The sequence below is a fragment of the Heteronotia binoei genome, chromosome 12 (genome assembly GCF_032191835.1).
Source record: "Heteronotia binoei isolate CCM8104 ecotype False Entrance Well chromosome 12, APGP_CSIRO_Hbin_v1, whole genome shotgun sequence".
Taxonomy (NCBI): domain Eukaryota; kingdom Metazoa; phylum Chordata; class Lepidosauria; order Squamata; family Gekkonidae; genus Heteronotia; species Heteronotia binoei.
This window is the reverse complement of record NC_083234.1, coordinates 48,289,987-48,308,202: the sequence shown is the minus strand read 5'-3', so window position 1 is coordinate 48,308,202 and position 18,216 is coordinate 48,289,987. Positions and strand designations below refer to the sequence as shown.

General features: G+C 39.8%; 1 protein-coding gene across 2 annotated transcripts in view; it reads right to left on the bottom strand.

Annotated features, from left to right (window-relative positions):
* Positions 1-500: 500 nt before the first annotated feature.
* Positions 501-18,216, bottom strand: part of ANXA4 (annexin A4) — a 32,231-nt gene continuing 14,515 nt past the window's right edge. The window contains exons 7-12 of one of the 2 annotated variants that reach the window (XM_060251009.1): positions 10,631-10,687; positions 10,006-10,099; positions 7,008-7,103; positions 6,245-6,303; positions 4,206-4,328; positions 501-3,948 (exon numbers count right to left, since the gene is read on the bottom strand). In XM_060251009.1, the coding sequence (XP_060106992.1) occupies positions 3,889-3,948; positions 4,206-4,328; positions 6,245-6,303; positions 7,008-7,103; positions 10,006-10,099; positions 10,631-10,687 (489 nt within the window). In that variant the 3' untranslated portion in view covers positions 501-3,888. The remainder of the gene's footprint in view (positions 3,949-4,205; positions 4,329-6,244; positions 6,304-7,007; positions 7,104-10,005; positions 10,100-10,630; positions 10,688-18,216) is intronic. The other variant, XM_060251010.1, reaches the window with a different exon arrangement.

The window sequence follows — 18,216 nt, the reverse complement described above, 5'->3', positions numbered from 1 at the left end:
AGACATCAGTCCTGTTGAGCTAGCATTGGCACAATAGCACTGGGTTAGGCCAGGGACTAGTACATTGCACTGGTTCTGCTACGCTTGCAAAAATGTCCCCCCACCTTCAGTTTTTCCTGCAGAGATTCTCTGGTTTGACCTTAGTCCTGTTGGGTTTGCACTGCCATGATGGCACTAATTCTTTTGGACTTGCATAAATACACCCCCATCTTCTGTTTCCACTGCAGAGATTCTCTGGGACTTTGATTCCGTTCTGCTGGGTTCCTGTTGCCCTTGCTTTTTTGCAGTTTTAACATACATGGAGAGTAACTTTTGCTGTGGAAAATATGAAATGCTAACCTTGTTGATCTGTGTGTTCCTGATGCCAGAGATTAAATGAAGTGCAGAAAGAGACTAGGTCTTTGTTCAGGTTCTGTTCTGCCTTATGAGGCTCATGATGAGATCAATATGAGAAGTTCTTGGCCTATCTCTTTTGTGCCATTAAAAACAAAAACACCATATACCAGCAGAGGCAAATTTGATTTATTGAACTGCAAAGCAAGCATCACAATACAATTTTACACTTCAGATGGTCACTGTGTATTATCTACTTTCTATGCCAGATTAATATTCTCTTCCAGTTATGTAACACATTTTCAACAATTGCTTTATCCTGACAAATACCCCACTTTATTAGGAAAAGTTTCCTGTTCAGAATGCAGCTTAAGTTCCATTCTGATAGACAGCAAGTCTTACATTACACAGAATCAATTTTTCAGTTTCATGCTTTCTCCAAAGCAGCATTCCTAGATGAACAAGAAACTCAAGCTTAAGAAACAATTCAAGGTTAACCTCTGCCATATTGTAGAAAAGGTACAAAAATGTGTCAGAATTAGCACATAATCAAATGAAAGTAGTTTACATATTTTGAACAACCAGCACCATAACCAGGGTAAGAACAGGAGCACCAAAGTCTAAATTATATACCAACATTCAATATTCTGACAGACATTATACATATCTGCACACATTTGCTTATCCTGCAGATTGCATTCTGTTGACAAAAATAGTGTGTACATACATGCAAAGCACAGGCTTTGGAATTGGCCCAGTTTCTTCTATACAGGGAAATACAGAATATCCTGCAAGAGGCCAGTATTAGAAACACAGAGGTCTGTAATGAGAAAATATCTATAGCTAATAAAAGCCCTACACAGGCCATCTAGTTTCTAAAGCATTTAGGAGGATGGGGTTCCCCCATAAGTATGAAGACTATTCACATGGTCTTTTTAAAAATTCCCACAGGATGCAACATGGGTTACTAGATTGTGGATCAGAGACTGGCACATAAACATAAACAGGAAAGGGCCCCAGCCCACAGTAGAACTACGCATGTCTCTATTAGGGGTGTGCATTAGTTATTTCTGAACTGAAAAAATACTTGAAAAATACCTTCTTGGTATTTTTCAGATATTGGTTCAGCTGAATAGCAATTTGGGTAACTCTTTGTTTATCCAAAATGGCCAAGGTGTTCTTTTCAGGACATCCAAAATGGCCAAGGTGTTCATTTGGGGTTTTTTGGGACCACCTGATAGATTAACTTAAACAGCAATTAAAAGGACCTTTAAATGCCTTCTCTAAGCCACATGAGTCTCTGAAGGTGTTTAAAGATCTTGCAATCTGGGTGAATCCACTGACTATGATAGTACCCACAGAGTATAATGGAACCAAAAAAATCCAGGTTTCCTGAATATTTTCTGAATACCATACTGGTATTGGGATTTGGGAATATTGAGAGATACCAATGTTTTTCAGGTTCAATATATCTGAACCCAAAAAATATTGAGGGGTTTTTTTCTTGCACACCCCTAGTTTCCATATTACAACCTGGCACTTATTTGCATGTTTGAAAATAAATTTAAGTTTATTGTTCCCATCCGGGGATGGGGGTTATTCTTCATCTCAAGACAAAAAAGACACACACACATTGGGCAAGAATTCATGTATTCACTGGCAACTTGATATATACTAATATTTTATGAAGCCTGGCCAGTATGTAAGAAAGAACACTTAGGACAACTTTTTAAAATGCAGCAGACAGGATCTCCAAAGTATCCTAAAGTCAAACCTAATCTCCATAAAATGTCATCAATAGCAAGAAGTGCAATCAACCGCAGTCAAAAGGAGCAACAGGGATGTCAGCGCAATGACGAATGGACACGTTCTGCAGGGCTCTGCAGATACGTGCTGGACCGCTTAGCTTTGGGGGTCTTCTGAGGTGGGAAGACTCGATAGGCCCCCGGTAGGGGGGTTTCTTAGGCAGGGGATTTTTCAGTGAGGACACATTGCTTTACACACACTTTGTGCAATCTGACAACGCGGCTACCCAGAGTACAACCATATGGTGTTTCTTTCAAGGATCAGATGTCTTCCAGCAGCTTTATCAGATCCACAGTCCACAACGTGGTAGGAGACAAATTGCACAGTGCATATCTATGTAGAGTAGATGGGTGGATTACATTTAAAAATGGATAGCCTACAGGAACAAATAGTAGGAACTAGGGAAGAGATTTTGGACTTAAGCCAGTCTTTAAGACCTTTGGATGTTAAAATGAAGGCTGAGAATCAAATAGTGGAAGTAGATGGGACAACTCAAGTGATTAAAGAAGGAAAGCTAGTCAGTTCTGAGCTGAAACAGGTTATCTATAGTTTGAGACCCCAAGAGGTTTTGGAACAAAACCGAGAAAAAGACTTTTTACATGGTGCAAGTGATGTATTGGTGGTAGTAACAGAAATGGAGTCCTTGGATACAGAGTAAGAAATAGAGGATCTCTGTAAGGGTAATTCAGCCCATAATAAGAACTATTCATCTCAGAAGGAAGACCATAGTACTGTCAATAGAAAAATGAGTAAGGAGGCGAGGTGCAAAGTCTTAATAGACCAACTATTAAAAATTACAGAACCCTCCAGAAATAAAAAGAGAGGAAGAGAGAGAGAGAGAGAACAAAAGAGGGTTGCTCACTTTGTAGTGGATCTCCCAGTTGGGTGAGGGTGGTCCCCCCCTCTCCATAGAATGTTTTTTTCTTGTTCTTCCTCTTGCCAAATATATTGGGAACAGAACAGAACAGAAATAAGGTAAATTATTGGATATGTAAATATAAATAATGGTATGAGGATCTACTTACTATTTATTCAGTGAATAGTAAGCTAATATGTTGAGAGAAATGGGGTTAAAAAACAGTGAAAAAGATATAGGGTTGTGCACTATTGAATGTATGGAGGCTGCATTCTCCATCCTGATTTATGTTATGTTGTTTGTTTAGTTTTGTTGTTGTGATGGCTGTTGGGTTTGTTTGTATCTCATTTGTGTTTTTGGGGTTTTGGAGAGAAAATAAAAAGAATAATTGCAAAAAAAAAAAAAAGGAGCAACAGGAAAGTTTCTGGTTTGTGGCTACTTTCTGTAGCATAGATGAATAGCCAGAACCAGTGTTCCCTCTAAGCTGAGTTAGTGTGAGCTAGCTCACAGTTTTTTAGCCTCTGGCTCACACATTTTTGTCTTACCTTAGGAAAAATGGCCCCAAAGCAAGCTAGTTTATGCAGTGGTTCACAAGATTCCACAGCTTAGAGGAAGCATTGGCCAGGACCACAAAGAAAGAGACCAGATTTTTTAAAATCATACTTCCTATATTGAATAGTCTTCCTCCTGCTACCAAGGACATGATAATCTATCAAAGCTTATTTGAACAGATCTTCTAGCTGGCAAAATCTCAGTTTAGCATAATATCAAACTGACACTCTATTACATCAAAGCATTCTCCAAGAAATAAAAGCATTATTGCTAAAGGCTGAGATCACTTAGAGGTCAACTATAGGCAATGCCAAAAGCAGGGGACATGGATCATTCATTTCTTAGTCTTCGCCGCCACACAAAAGGAGTAGAACTTTTCTGTAGTCTCCTGAAGTGTCTCCCTGGATGAGAAATGCAAACCACTATTAGATTGTTGGCCTCCAAATTCTTGTGACACACTCAAGTGGCAAAATGTCTTCTATCAGCCCTGACAAGATGTGCAAAAGCACAGCAGTGCTCCCATTCAGTGCAGTGAAGCTTGCACAGGAGGATTTTCTGCTACAGCGTGCTTTTTAATCTTTCTTAGCTTACGAAACTACAGTCAAATGTTTAAGCGCACATAAATTTACGAGCTTCCCAGAGGCAAAACCAAACTCACCTTAATGAAGGAGTAGAGAGATTTTCCATACATCCGTTTGAACTCTGCCTTAATATCGATCATGTCAAGTTCACAGCGGGACACCATGACTCGAATAAGTGTATTATCATCAGTCCCCATACCCTTGATGGAGGAGAAAAGAAAAATTTGAAGTAACCCTTCATTGCAAACTTAAATTGGTTTAAGTAGTTATTCATTCTTTCCAGGGAATTCTGGGAATTACAATTATTGGGGGGAATGCACTTGCTAAGGGTCTTTAAAGTTCTCTGCAAGTCACCCAAACACAATTTCTTTGGGTGAAGTCATGGAAATTAGAGGTATCAAATCAATTTACGTTTTTGTAGCAAACATCAGTGCATATTCAAGATCATAGATTAGCTACCTTTTAACATATTTGCACTCGAAGGAGGAAGAGGAGATTGGATTTATACCAAATATTTATACTCTCAGAGTGGTTTACAATCTCCTTTCCCTTCCCCTCCCTACAAAAGACACCTGTGAGGCAGGTGGGGCTGAGAGAACCCTTTCAAGAACTGCTCTTGAGAGAAACAGCTCTGAGAGAACTGTAACTGACCAGGTCACTCAGCAGGTGCATGTGGAGGAGTGGGGAAATCAAACTCAGTTCTCCCAGATTAGAGTCCATGCTCTTAACCACTACCAAATTGGCTCTCTAAGTCAATACCCCCAAATGGGCATGTATAATACTGGAATCTGTCAAGTCCCCTCCCCCTTTTCAGTGCTTGTTCTAGGTGAAGTGGGAACTTGAATGCTACATGAGTTAATGTACACAGACCCACTATGTAGTAATCAATTAAAGTTAATGGATGCTGGAATTTAAGAAAGGCATGATCTTGGGTGTTTGACTTTAAAATCACAGTGGTAAAGAATAATGAATCCAGTTCCCTGCCAAACCTCTTTATTGCGCCCCAAACTCTTAGAGATATTAATTTGGATGACAAGAAGCTGAGCGCCACAAACAGAACAAGACTAAACACCCTTCCTGTATCAAAAGTTCTATGTGCTAATATGTTCCTGGTACCCAAGCATTAGGGAAGGAGTTTTTAAAATTAATTCACATTTTTGAAATTAGTATGCAGTAGGAATCTAGAATTATTTTCCCCCTTTTTGATGTTGCTTAAAGCAACAAGACTGCAATCTGTCAATGCAGAAAAACTGAAATGCACCTCTGGGCAGAATGAAGACAGAAACAGTTTTGAAAGTGTGGTGTTGATGATTTTTGGGTCTGTTCTTAGAAAACAAAAGAGGTACTACTGGGTAAAGTTGTAGTAGTTCTGGGTTTGTACAAAGTCTTCACTCAACAGAATGAGCCAGTCTTTCCCTGCTGCCTTCTTTTGTCATTTTCATGTCTACATTACAGCCCCCTCTCATGCCAGGGGTCCCCAATGTGGTGCCTGCTAAGTGTTTTTAAAAAGTGGGTGTGGCAAAGGATTTTTAGCCTATAGACTTTTGATTGGCCACTGGATATCTGATTGCCTGTGCAGATTACAAAAAAACAACAACAACAACCCACACATTGGTTTGGCAGCCACTGCCACCACAGCCCACTGTGTGAGTGAAGATAAGATGTAAACAAGAAAATATTTTTAAACAATATATTCCTCTAAAAAAACATCCTGTTAAGCAGAGCTTCTACCTGAAATGTTGAAAGAGTTACTATCAAGAGTGATACATAACTCCCTGACATTTTGTGGGTTGACCCAACTTCCTGCAGCACCCATTTTGCAGTTGCACCCACTATCCTGTGGCAGAATTCCAAAGGTGCCTCCCCCAGGCCCCAAAACCTTGGAAGCCCCTGTTCTATATGTGCTGTGGTGCTTAAGAAACCCTCTTAAAGTTTCTAATGATTTCACTGCAACACAGCACAAATACAATTCAAATGCATTGTCCTTCCAGTTGCAAAATTTGGGGATTTCAGGCATTTAAACAACGGAGGACGTAGTTTGGTTTGATCCATACACAAAGGGGTCCTCCTAGTTGGGTGGGGTGTGTGCTTTAAACAATCAAACCCATTTTTTTACCTTCATGGATTTGTACAGTCTTTCAGCAAAGTAGCCATTCCTATTTCTTATGCATTTTACTGTAAGAAGTAAAAGAAGCAAGGTTAGCAAAGCAAGAGATGGCAGCTGGCGGAGTGGTCAAGAGCAGAATAGTCAATGCTGAACTAGATAGAGCAAAATTATGACTTGGCACAAGGTCATTTCACAAGTCCAACATAGAAAATCTGAACTCATTAGGGTTGAGCGACAACTGCTCACACGCATTGTCAATACTCTCTGAGCAGCACACCAAATGCAGGCAAGCATAATTTTTGCTCTGCAACAGAGTGCCACAGTAAATTATGAAAATACAAACATACAAGCAGCACATTGCCAACCGGAAACATCTAGCAGAGAAGCTCTTAACTGCTCTATAACAACCAGGTCAAAAGCTACCATTAGCCTGGGGGAGCCAATAAGGAAAAATGGAAAGATCTAGGTTCAAATCCTTGTCAGCCATAAAACTTGCTGAATGACCCTCCATGGGTCTGAATCTTTGTCAGATTAACTTACCAAAGGCCGGTTATGAAGAAGAAAATGGGATAATGTGTGGATTGCCCCAAATTCCTTGGGAAGTGTGTGTGAGAGTAGGGGAGGGATACAAACATATAAAACCAAACCACCCTTGTAACAACACAACCAAGGTAACTATTAAAGGCACTTCCAATTCTTGGCTTGCCAAAAACTGGTAACTAATAGAAAAGCTGCACCCAAATTCATTTCTACAGTTTAATAAGAGACTTACCTACTGCTAGTAGAGCATCTTCAAGGTCACCTGACATCTCAGATTTAATGCTTTCTGTAATGTCTTTACCAGAGATTTGCTTGTAGCAATCAAATACTGAAAAGAGAAAGGGCATTTTTAAGTGCAAGAAAATTCTGAAGAGTAGTACTCCCATTTTTAGTGTAACTCTGACATAAAAATTCTGAATCAAAATATCAGAAACACTCTGTTAACTGAGCTGGAAGATCCCATTGAGATAGCATGGAAATTTATTTCCAGTTTCTGAAACTCAAGTCTGAAGATCCATGTAACATTTGAGCACACTGACTAGGCTATCCAGGTATGGGATTCTTAAGTGTTCATTCTTGAAAGCTTTTGAAATTTGAGTATGTACAAGGGAACTTACAATTTATAAACATCAGAATGCTTTAATATTTCCTCCTGCTTTCCCTATAAAGTAACACACTAGAAATAAATGTAACCTCAGATATATCAATTAGGTGAGGGTTCTATCAATAAGAACTGCCCCTACAATCAATCAACTAAATCTTTAGTTAAGTAGTCTACTGATTACAGATTGCATTACAGGTATGATTTGCAAGTTCAGTCAGGGCCCAACTATAGGTTACAATTAGAATTGTTGTGATTTGGAGATGCATGGTACTTAAATTAGAATCATGAGTTGGAAGGGACTTCAAGGGTCATCTAGTCCTTGGATCCTGACAGCTGCTTGATTTTCCAGGGAAGAGAGTTGTAAAATGCACCAAGAGGTTAGCAGAGCAAAGATGAATTTCCACAGAGAGATAACCATTTGCTCTACCTGCCAGGTAAGAAAAATGAATAGCTATGTAAAACATGATCTGGGCAGGTCTTGGGTTTAGCAGGAGCTCACGGGAGTGCAGCTCCTGAACCTTTCTGAGGGTTTCCCCTCCTCCTTCCCACCTTGTCCATTGAATAGTATGTGCAGCAGCATAACATTCCCTGGATGAGCTCCACCACCTATTTTTCTACAAAATGGCCCCTGGATCTAGGTACTGAGATATGTGGGATATGTACCCTAGGTTGAGTGGGATTAACCTTCCTATGTGGGCAAATTCCAAAATCTGGATTGGAAGAGGCTTTCCTTTAATGAAGGCAGGAAAGGGTTCAAGAATAGCAATATATGTTACCCTTTGTCCAAATGCTGGGAGGTGAATTCCTCTGCAGCAAATAGGTGGGGATCTGAAAGTACATTTGTTCCACAGACATCCATGCAGTGATGTCAAAGGTATCTCTTCTGCATTGTTTAGTTTAGCGACGTGGCTCAGACTGAGTGGGCTGAAGTTGAATCCAGCGAAGACAGAGGTCCTTTGTGTGGGCCGCGGCGCCCGGGGAGGGGAAATAGCTCTCCCAACTTTCGACGGCGCACCATTGAAACCAGTGCGCCAGGTAAAGAGTTTAGGTGTTTTACTGGAGCCTTCATTATCAATGGAGGCCCAGATAGCAGCCACTGCCAAGTCAGCATTCTTCCATCTGAAGCGGGCAAGGCAGTTGGCCCCCTTCCTGGAACGTCGTGACCTCGCAACAGTGATCCATGCAACGGTCACCTCAAGATTGGACTACTGTAATGCCCTCTACTTGGGGCTACCTCTGTGCCGGACCCGGAAGTTGCAACTGGTGCAGAACGCGTCGGCCAGACTACTATTGGGGCTCTCGAAATGGGAGCACATACGGCCGGGGCTGCGCGGACTGCACTGGCTGCCAATTACCTACCGAGTCCAGTACAAAGTGTTGGTTATTACCTTTAAAGCCCTATATGGCCGAGGACCAGCCTACGTAAGGGACCGTCTCTCCCCATATGAACCCCAGAGGGCACTGAGGTCAGTGGGTAAAAACAAAATGACCATCCCTGGGCCGAGAGAGGCCAAACTCCAAAACACCAGAGCACGGGCCTTTTCAGTTGCGGCTCCTGCACTGTGGAACCAGCTTCCGGAGAACGTGCGGGCCCTGCAGAACCTCGACCAGTTCCGCAGGGCCTGCAAAACCGCCCTTTTTAGACAAGCTTATAACGATATCGACTGCTGAGTTGCTAGGAACAAAGAACCACCATCTATAATATTATCTAAACTGGCAGAACCAGCGCCAGAACAGCTTTATTGCTGCCAGATATATATAATGTAACTTAAACTATGTATTTTAATTTAATTAACTGGTTTTTATATGTTTAATTTTAATTGTTAAATTCAATGTTTTACCTATTTATGTTAATGTTGAATTGTTGTTAGCCACCCTGAGCCGCCTAGGCGGGGAGGGCGGGATATAAATAAAAAAAATCTATTAGTTTAGCTTACAGATCTAATGAAAAGAACAGGAAAATGTAACTAGTGGATATGATAGCTATTTTCTCTGTCTTATGCATATAGCTTAATCTGTAGCAATAAACTCTTTTGCTGTGATTTTAACTCCTCCTCCTGTGATCTGATTTGAGATTTGTTTTTCAGACAAGCTTTTAATGTAAAACATGTGGCATCTCATAATCAGATCCAGATCACAATACTTCCTTCATTTGAATACTTGTGTTGGGGCTGGGGTGGGGGTGGGAATTAAAATTCATGCTAATGTTACCCATCTTTGTAAAGGTATCCAGAAACTTATGTCAGAAATGAAAATATTCAGGCTCAATATGTCTCATGTTCTTCCTCCATGTAGAAGGAAATTATGTTGGAAAAGGCCCAAAAGGAAAGTGGAAGAGAGTTCTGCAAGACTGACTGAAGCTGTGAGACCTCGGCAAAGGCCCTGAGTTAGATTATGCAAGGCAAGCCTTGAACTGTGCAACTGTTGTTAGCAAGTTAAGTGGTATCCTCCAGAGAAGATAATTAATATCTGGGAAATGAGATAAAGATTGATGTAAAATTCTTCCTTCTGTTATCTGTACAGCATTAGGGAGAGTATACTTTATTTGTATTTGTCCTAATGCATCACAGATTTTCAACCGGAAAAGTATTTTTAGAATAATAAGACAGAACAATAGAAATCTTACCCCTTAGAAGATGAGTTTTGTTTCTGGAACAAAGGATAGTCATGAACTGGGCCTCATCTGTCCCCCATCTGTTCTCCCCAGCTTCATACAGGCACTAAATATTATAAAAGTACAGAAATAAAATTAAAATGCTAGTTTTGAAAAGATGAAGATGTCATTGTTTTGCTAAATCAGACCAAAAGCCCATCTTGTCCAGCATCATTTTTCAGACAGGAGTTAGCCAGATGCCCCAGAACTTCACAGGGGAGACTCAAAGGTAGCAGCTACCTCTGTGAATCTGGATTTACATCCCTCCACATCCACCCCCCTTCTTAAAGGCCTGTAACACTTCCTGAATTGGTTGGCAAAGGCTTGTTAGAAAAGTCGTACAACAGTGACCCCTAATGTGGCACCATGACACCCACATATTTTGGAGAAGGTCCCTATTAACAGGGACTAGAGCTTACTTCTAGGCATAAAGGACTGGGACTGTTAGAAAACTAATAATAGTTGTCCTACCATTGCTTAAATCATGAGGGATGACAGAATCTGTTTGATAATTTCTTTGCTGACTAATGGCAAAAATGGTTCCTCTAAAGCCATCCTCCCAGCCCTGAAGCAGAGAGGAAAGGGAATAGCTACAGACCTGGGCATCTTGGTGGGCAAGACCCTCATCGACATACTGGCTCTCATCTCGGTTACCCTAGAAATGAAATGGGTTTGTTAGCTTCCAATTTTAAAAGTGTTATTGGTTTTCAGAAATTAAGAGTAAGGGGTAGAGGGGAATAAGAAATTATAGTTACAAATCTGACTTGATCTGCATGCAATATACTTTCATAGAATACAAGTCTGCATCTAGTATACTTTCTTAGAATACACAAGTTGTCATTATTATCTCTTAGTTTTAGATCATCAAAATTTTGATACATTTATGTTAAGTCTTCCTGCTAAAGTACCTAATCAAGTTGACATTTCCAACAAAGGCAATCTTATAATGAAAAGTACAGGAGAAAGGAGATATAAGCTCACACCAAAGAATCTCAGGAGTCTTGAGTATCTAGCCAAATATAGAATTTCAACCAGTATTTTCTTGCTTCTTCCTTAGATTTCCCAGCCAACAACTGGGATAAATAGTCCAGCTTAGCCGTCTCCCGAATTTTCCCCACCAAGTCCATTCTCATGGGAATCTCCTGAAGCTTCCATTTTTGTGCCAAAAGAATCCTGGCTGCTGTATTAATATGTGCCAACAAATGTTTCGTCTCTTTGGAGTAATCCTCAGCATATATATTCAATAAAAACAATTCTGGTTTGAATTGCATCTATGTCTTCAGAATCTTCTGTAATAGTTCATGGACCATTTTCCAATAGTCTTTCACCACCTCACATATCCACCACATATGATAAAAAGAACCCACATGTTTAGTACATTTCCAACATTTGTTAGACATGTTAGTATACATCTTACACAATTTCTGTGGAGTTATGTACCATCTATAAAATATCTTATACAGATTTTCTTTAAAGGTTACAGATTTGGTTAGTTTAATGTTGAATTTCCACAACCTCTCTCATTCTTCTAACGTGATGTTATGTCCCAAGTTTTTCACCCATTGGACCATGCAATCTTTTACTACCTCATCTTGCATCTTCATCTGTAATAGGTATGCATATAGCTTAGAAATTAGCTTTTCTTGAGGACCTAGAAGGATTTTATCAAATGGATACTATTCTGTATTAAAATCTATTGTCTTGTCTTTAGCATACCTAGATTCAACTTGCATTCTCAACCACCAACTCATTTTTATATCCATTTTTTCTAACTCTTCTCTGGTTTTTAGTTGATTGTCTTTTTCCAGCAGATCATAATATCTATAACTGATTGGGTTTTAAAAGATTTGGAGGAGTGAATGCTTCTACTGGGGATACCCATCTTGGAATTTTCGGTTAAATTCTCAGTTTCAACCATGACCATGTGTGGTACGACGATTTCCGAAACTAATGATTCTTAAAATAAGAATGTCCTTTAAGTCTTTGATACCATAGATACGCATGCCAACCCAAATTAAGATCATGTCCCTCTAAGAGCAATTGTCTCTTGTCGTTCAATAATATCCAGTCTCTTACCCACAGGAGCACAGAAGCTTTATAATACAGTTGCCAATCTGGAAGGCCCATACCTGCTCTCAGTTTAGAGTCTTGCAATATCTTCAGTTCGATTCTTGGTTTTTTGCCTTACCAAATATATTTAGAGACCATTCTATTCAATTCTTGAAAGAACCCACTATTTAAGAGTACTGGAATAGTTTGGAATAAGAACAACAGTCTTGGCGAAATGTTCACCTTTATTGCTATTCTTCCCTTTAAAGATAAATTCAAATCATGCCATTTTTCCAAATCTTTTTAAATTTCTTTGAGTAGTTTATTGTAGTTATCCATTTTAAACTGCTACATTTGTTTGAGATGTATACACCTAAATATTTCTTTTCTCATACAAAAACCCTGATTTTTGTTGGAGAAGTTGGATTTGTTCTATCATCATATTCTCCGTCAGAAATTTTGTTTTGCGATAGTTGATTGTCATGGGTGCTGGGGACCCTGCGGAAGAAGCCGAGCCTGCAGGAGAAACTGTGCCCCTGCCACCTGCACCAGTGCCCTTGCCCCCTGCGGGAGAAGACGCAAGCCCCCCTGCTTCGCCCTCTCGGGTGGCTCGGGTGCGTGACCACCTTCGCCAGGACCTCAGGGATCGAAGGAGGGCGGCACGCTCACGAGCAGGATGCTCTCTGAGCCCTGAGTTTTGAAAGGATCTTGGCTCTTCTAGGAGTAAGGATGCATGAGTCTTAGCATGATCCTGGCCGCCCTCTGAGTCAGCACTTAGCCCAAATGAGCAACAGACAGCAGAGGGCTATATAGCTGTGGGCTTTGGGAGAAGGCTTTGTGGAAGCAACTAGTCACTTACCTGACGTTCTAGCATCCACTTTGGCTTCTGGACCCCCTGACTTTGGCTTGACTTCTGGAACCCCTAACTTCGGCTTCTGAACCCCTGACCTGCGATACCTGGACTGTGATTTGGCTTTGGCGCATCGGACCCTCTTTGCTCATCAGCTACCGGCCTTGGACTGCCCCTGGGCTTCGCCTGACCCGGCCCCAGCTCGTGACATTGATCTTCAGTCCAGCCCAGCAACCAAATTGGTTAATCTTGTTTATAAGACGGTCAATTGAATCTGTCGGCTGCTCTAATATAAAAACCAGGTCATCTGCAAAAGATCTCAATTTGTATTGTTCACCTTTAACCACCGCTCCCTTATTACTTGTGTCTTCTCTTATTTGGTTATTCAATATCTCTAAACACAAAATAAAAAGGAGTGGTGATCGTGGGCAACCTTGTCTTGTTCCCTTTTGAATATCAGTTGCTTCTGTTAATTCACCATCACCCTTGCATTTTGGGTGGAATATATTGATTCTATTGTTCTCAGGAAATTTTCACCACATTCCATTCCCTTCAGTTGTTGCAGCATAAATTGCCAACGAACATTATCAAAGGCCTTCTCTGCATCCAGACAGATTAATGCCAATTGTTTCTCTGGGTGACTCTCATAATATTCCATTATATTGCAAACTGTTCTAACATTATCTTTCAGATATCTTCTAGGAAGAAAACGTGTCTAGTCTTGATGTATTGTGGATTGTAGAACCTTCAGATGCTGTGCCATATTGCTGCAAAAATTTTATAGTCCACATTTAAGAGAGAGATTGGCCGATAGTTTTTTATATCTTTCAAATCTGCACTTTCTTTTGGAATTAGGAATATTGTAGCTTCTTGCCATGAAACTGGTATTTGGGCTGCCTCTTGAATCCTTTCAAGGAGACATTTGAATGGTAACAGTAAAGGCTCCTCATAAGCTTTATAGAACTCAGCAGGTAGACTGTCTGGACCCGGAGCTTTACCATTCTTTTGGGATGCCAATGCGTCTCCCACTTCCCTCATCATTATTGGTCCATTTAAGATTTTTTGTTGTTCTTCTGTAAATTTATTAAGATTATTTTGCCTTATTCTTCTAAATCTGCCTTTTGAACTTTTTTGTCTTCATATAATTTTATATAAAATGGTTCCACAATTTGGCATATCTCCTGTCTTTGAACTTTCTCTTTGTTATTCTCATCTTTCAAAACCGGTATTATTCTTTTGGCATTCTCTTTTCTCATTCTATAAGCCAACCACCTTCCAGGTTTATTAGCATGTTCAAAGTTTAGTCTAGCAAATCTCAATTTTTTCTCTGTCTCCTCTTTAAGTAGTAAATTAAGTTGATGCTGTGTTTCTTTAACCTTATTTTGATACTCCTGTCTTGTCGGTTGTACTTTTTAATTCTTTTCAGCTTCTCCTGCCTGGGACATTAATTTTTGAATATTTTCCGTTTTTTTCTCCCTCTCCCTCCCTCCCCCTCTCTCTCTCCCTCCCTCCCCCTCTCTCTCTCCCTCCCCCTCCCTCTCTCTTTTCCCCTCCCTCTCTCTCCCCCTCCCTCCCTTTCCCTCCCCCCTCCCTCTCCCTCCCCCCCTTTGCACTGTGTCTGATTGCAAGGCCCCTGAAATATGCTTTGGCAGTGTCCCAAACTACTTGCATCTTGACATCCTGAGTTATATTCTGTTTAAAAAAGAATTCCATTTCAGCCTTGGATTCTTTAAATCTTTGTCTTTTAAAACAGAAATATTTAACCTCCACGCTCTTCTCATTCGTGCGCCTTTAAGTTTTACCATTACAGGACTATGATCTGATATGACTCTTGTTTGGATTTCTGTCTCAACTAAATCTTTAACCAAGTTTATAGAGAGCCAACACATATCAATTCTTGACCACATTTGCTGAATTTGGATATCTTTCTAATCAACCAGGTCCAGTTCTTTTACTAACTTCCAAAAAGTTGTTGGTAGTTGAGAACTTAATTTTAGTGTGCTTATGTGGGTTTTTTTGTCCAATTGTCTGTCAGAAACTGCATTAAAGTCTCCTACTATGCAATATTCTGCATATTCCAGATTTGACATTTTGAGATGTAAATCTTGGAAGAATTTATCCTGGTGATCATTCGGGGCATAAATATTTGCAAATAGGATTTTTTAATTGTCTACCATGACTTCCACTAGAAGAATTCTTCCATCTTCAGAAGCATACTGTAATTGTGGATTAAATTTGTCCTTAATATAAATTGCCACACGCCTTTTCTTTTTATTCTTGTCTGTTGCTACAAACTGCCAAGTTTCTTGTTTTCCAGGTGTTGATCTTTAGCTATAATATGGGTTTCTTGCAGACAAATTATATCCATTTCCAATTTTGCCAAATATCTAAAGGTTTTCCTCCTTTTTACAGGAGAGTTAAGTCCATTCATATTAATAGAGATTATTGATGCCATTATGGATTTTTCTTATCACTATCTTTTTTATCGTTTTTAGTTTGTAGTCTTGTCGGATATTTCTGTGGTTTGTTTGGATCCTCCTCATCGAAGCCTTCTTCTTCTTCCTCTTCCTCTTCCTTCTTTTCTTTCACTCTAACCAGAAAATTCTGAGCTTTAAAGAAAAAATTTATCCTATATGTTCTCTTCATAGGTAAAGATTAAACCTTCTGGCATTAGCCATGTGTAGGGTACATCAGTTTCTGTCAAAAAGCTTGTCAGAGTTTGATATTCTCTCCTCTTTTGTCTCACTGGCCATGGTACCTCTCTCAAGATTTTCACCATATTTCCTGCTATCGTCACTGGTTTGTCTCTTGCTTGCTTCAGAATGTCATCTCTGGTCCTCTTTCTTGTAAGCTTCAAATGAATTTCACTAGGCAATTTGTTCTGTCTCGTAAAGCTTGATGGCACTCGTTTAACTTGATCAAACTCTTCTTGCATTCTTTCAGGAGTCATCTGTAGAATTTCTGCCAAGGCCTCACTTAGTATTTTCTGTAGATCTTCAGGTTTTTTTTTTCTGGTACATTTTGGAACCTCAGCATATAGGCTGCTCTATCTATTTCCAGCTGTAGAAGTCTAGTGTCATGAACATTCTGTTCTTTTCCCAGTTGTTTCATCTTTTGTGTATTGTCCATCATCTGTGCATCCAGTAGCTTCAGGGTTTTATTAGTCTCTGCTGTCCGTTTTCTGTTCTCTAGGAACTCGTTTAATCTCTGTCATCTGTTCTCCTATGTTATCCGCTTTGCCAGTCAACTGTGCTATGGCAGTTAATAGAGTATTTTACATCTCTTTCATATCTCCCTGCATGGTCATAAACTTCCCTGGGTCACACAAAGGGTTAGGTGAAAGTATTGGTGGTTTACTTTCTCAATTTTTTTTAATTGTTTCTTTAAAGCCAGTTGCAGCTTTATTTTCCATCCTTATTAATATATTTGCACTCACAACCACAAATTCCGTATGCTGCCTCTTAGAGGATTTGTTCCTATTTATATTAGATAAGCTAGTATCTGTCAAACAATACCAATATTATACAGTGATCTTAGAGAAACAACCTTCTAACTTCTATCCACAATTTACCAAACCCAAAACAATGATAAAACTTATGTTAAACAAAATCTTTTTAGTACAACATCTTTAGTGCCACCTAGCCAAAACAATTCAACTCACTGAAACAGAAACAGTTCGCTGTGACATCTTTTCTAACAATGCTAGTTCAATAAGGTCCAAGTCTTAACAAACTCATCCAGGTTATAAACTGTAATCCAGGGCTAGATGCCCCATTTATAATCCACAGGTAGAGTCAAAAATCAAATATCCCCAAAAAATAAAATAAGGCAAAACACAGCAATCCAGATGTTCCCAGAATAAAAATAAGAGAATGAAAAAGTCCAGATATGATAAGAAAAGAAAAAAGGGGAAAATGGATATATAAAAATAAAAAAGTCAAGAATAATCAAACCATATAAAAAATAAGACCAAAATTAGAGCGTTATATTCATAATATCCACCATCAGGGGTTTGTAATCCACTTTGAAAATTTCCATAGATATTCTTCCATCAGCCAACAGTATACCTGTATTTTATAATCCAATATACAAAACCCATGAAAATTAAAAGTCCATTTAGAGCTCACATAAATTATTCAGAGCACATCTTCATAAACTTCACATTACTTCTTATACCTGCTGTTGTTCTCATTCGTATATACTTGCAAACAACTTTCCCAAAGCCAATTCTTTCTTCAGAAAAAGGATTAAACCAAGTCAATTCAATTCAGCCATCACGTCTTTTCTATGTTTAGAAACTGGTGTGGTTCATATTTGTCATGCTAAAGTTATAGAAACCACCAGATTAGGCAGGAACTTTTGGAAGCCTAGAAAGAGAGAGTTCCCCCCCCCCTTCACAGTCTTTGCCTCTATCTATATTCCACTTCAGTCCCAGCTCACCGCTTCCCCTGCTTGATGAAGCAGTGCCTCAGAATTCAATATTACAAAGAAAGAAAACTTACAATCTTCATAATGGTGATGCAGCTTGTCCAGTTCATGCAGAAGCGTTAAGTGAGGAAAAGAAGAAAAGAAGACCGGCAGTCAACCCCTGAGCCATTTAAAAATGGCAATCGGGGCAGCGAGGCTCACAGCGAGTGAGGATCGGGAGACAGCCACCGCCGTCAACCCCGAACCACCGCTCAAGCTGTTTGCCTTCCAGGACCCTACCTGGGTCCCAGAGTCGGGTCTTCCAAAGAGAAAGACCCCTCAACTACTAGATTGAGAAGCAGCTCTGGATGCGCGGGCACGAGCCGCTCCTCAGTTTGGGTTGCCAAAACCGGAAGTCTGGGTTTGTTAGCTTCCATCAAGTTAAAATAATACAAAAACAGATAGAGTAATTTTATATTTGAATTGGCAAAGAAAGTGACATAAGGGGAAAACATGAGGAGGAAAAGTCCACAGATTGGGGGGGAGGGGAAAACATTTTTAACAATGATGGCATATTTAAAAAGGGGGAAAAGAAGCCTCTTTTAGGTAAGTTCTACTAAGTTTTCCAAGATATGGTGAAACACCAGCCTTTTGGGGTTTCAAATGGGAAGGGGGAAATCTTCACCAAGGGAGATTGTGAGGGAAGTCATCTTGTGCTGAAGTATTCTTCTCTACGGATGATTCTTTCCTATGATAATTTTTAACTTAACCCTTACAGTTACTACAAAAAGGGTTAAGTATTTATTTCATCACTTGAAGCCACTGCATTCAAATGTCTCAATCGCAGTTTATAAATCTTAGCAGACCCCTCAATAACC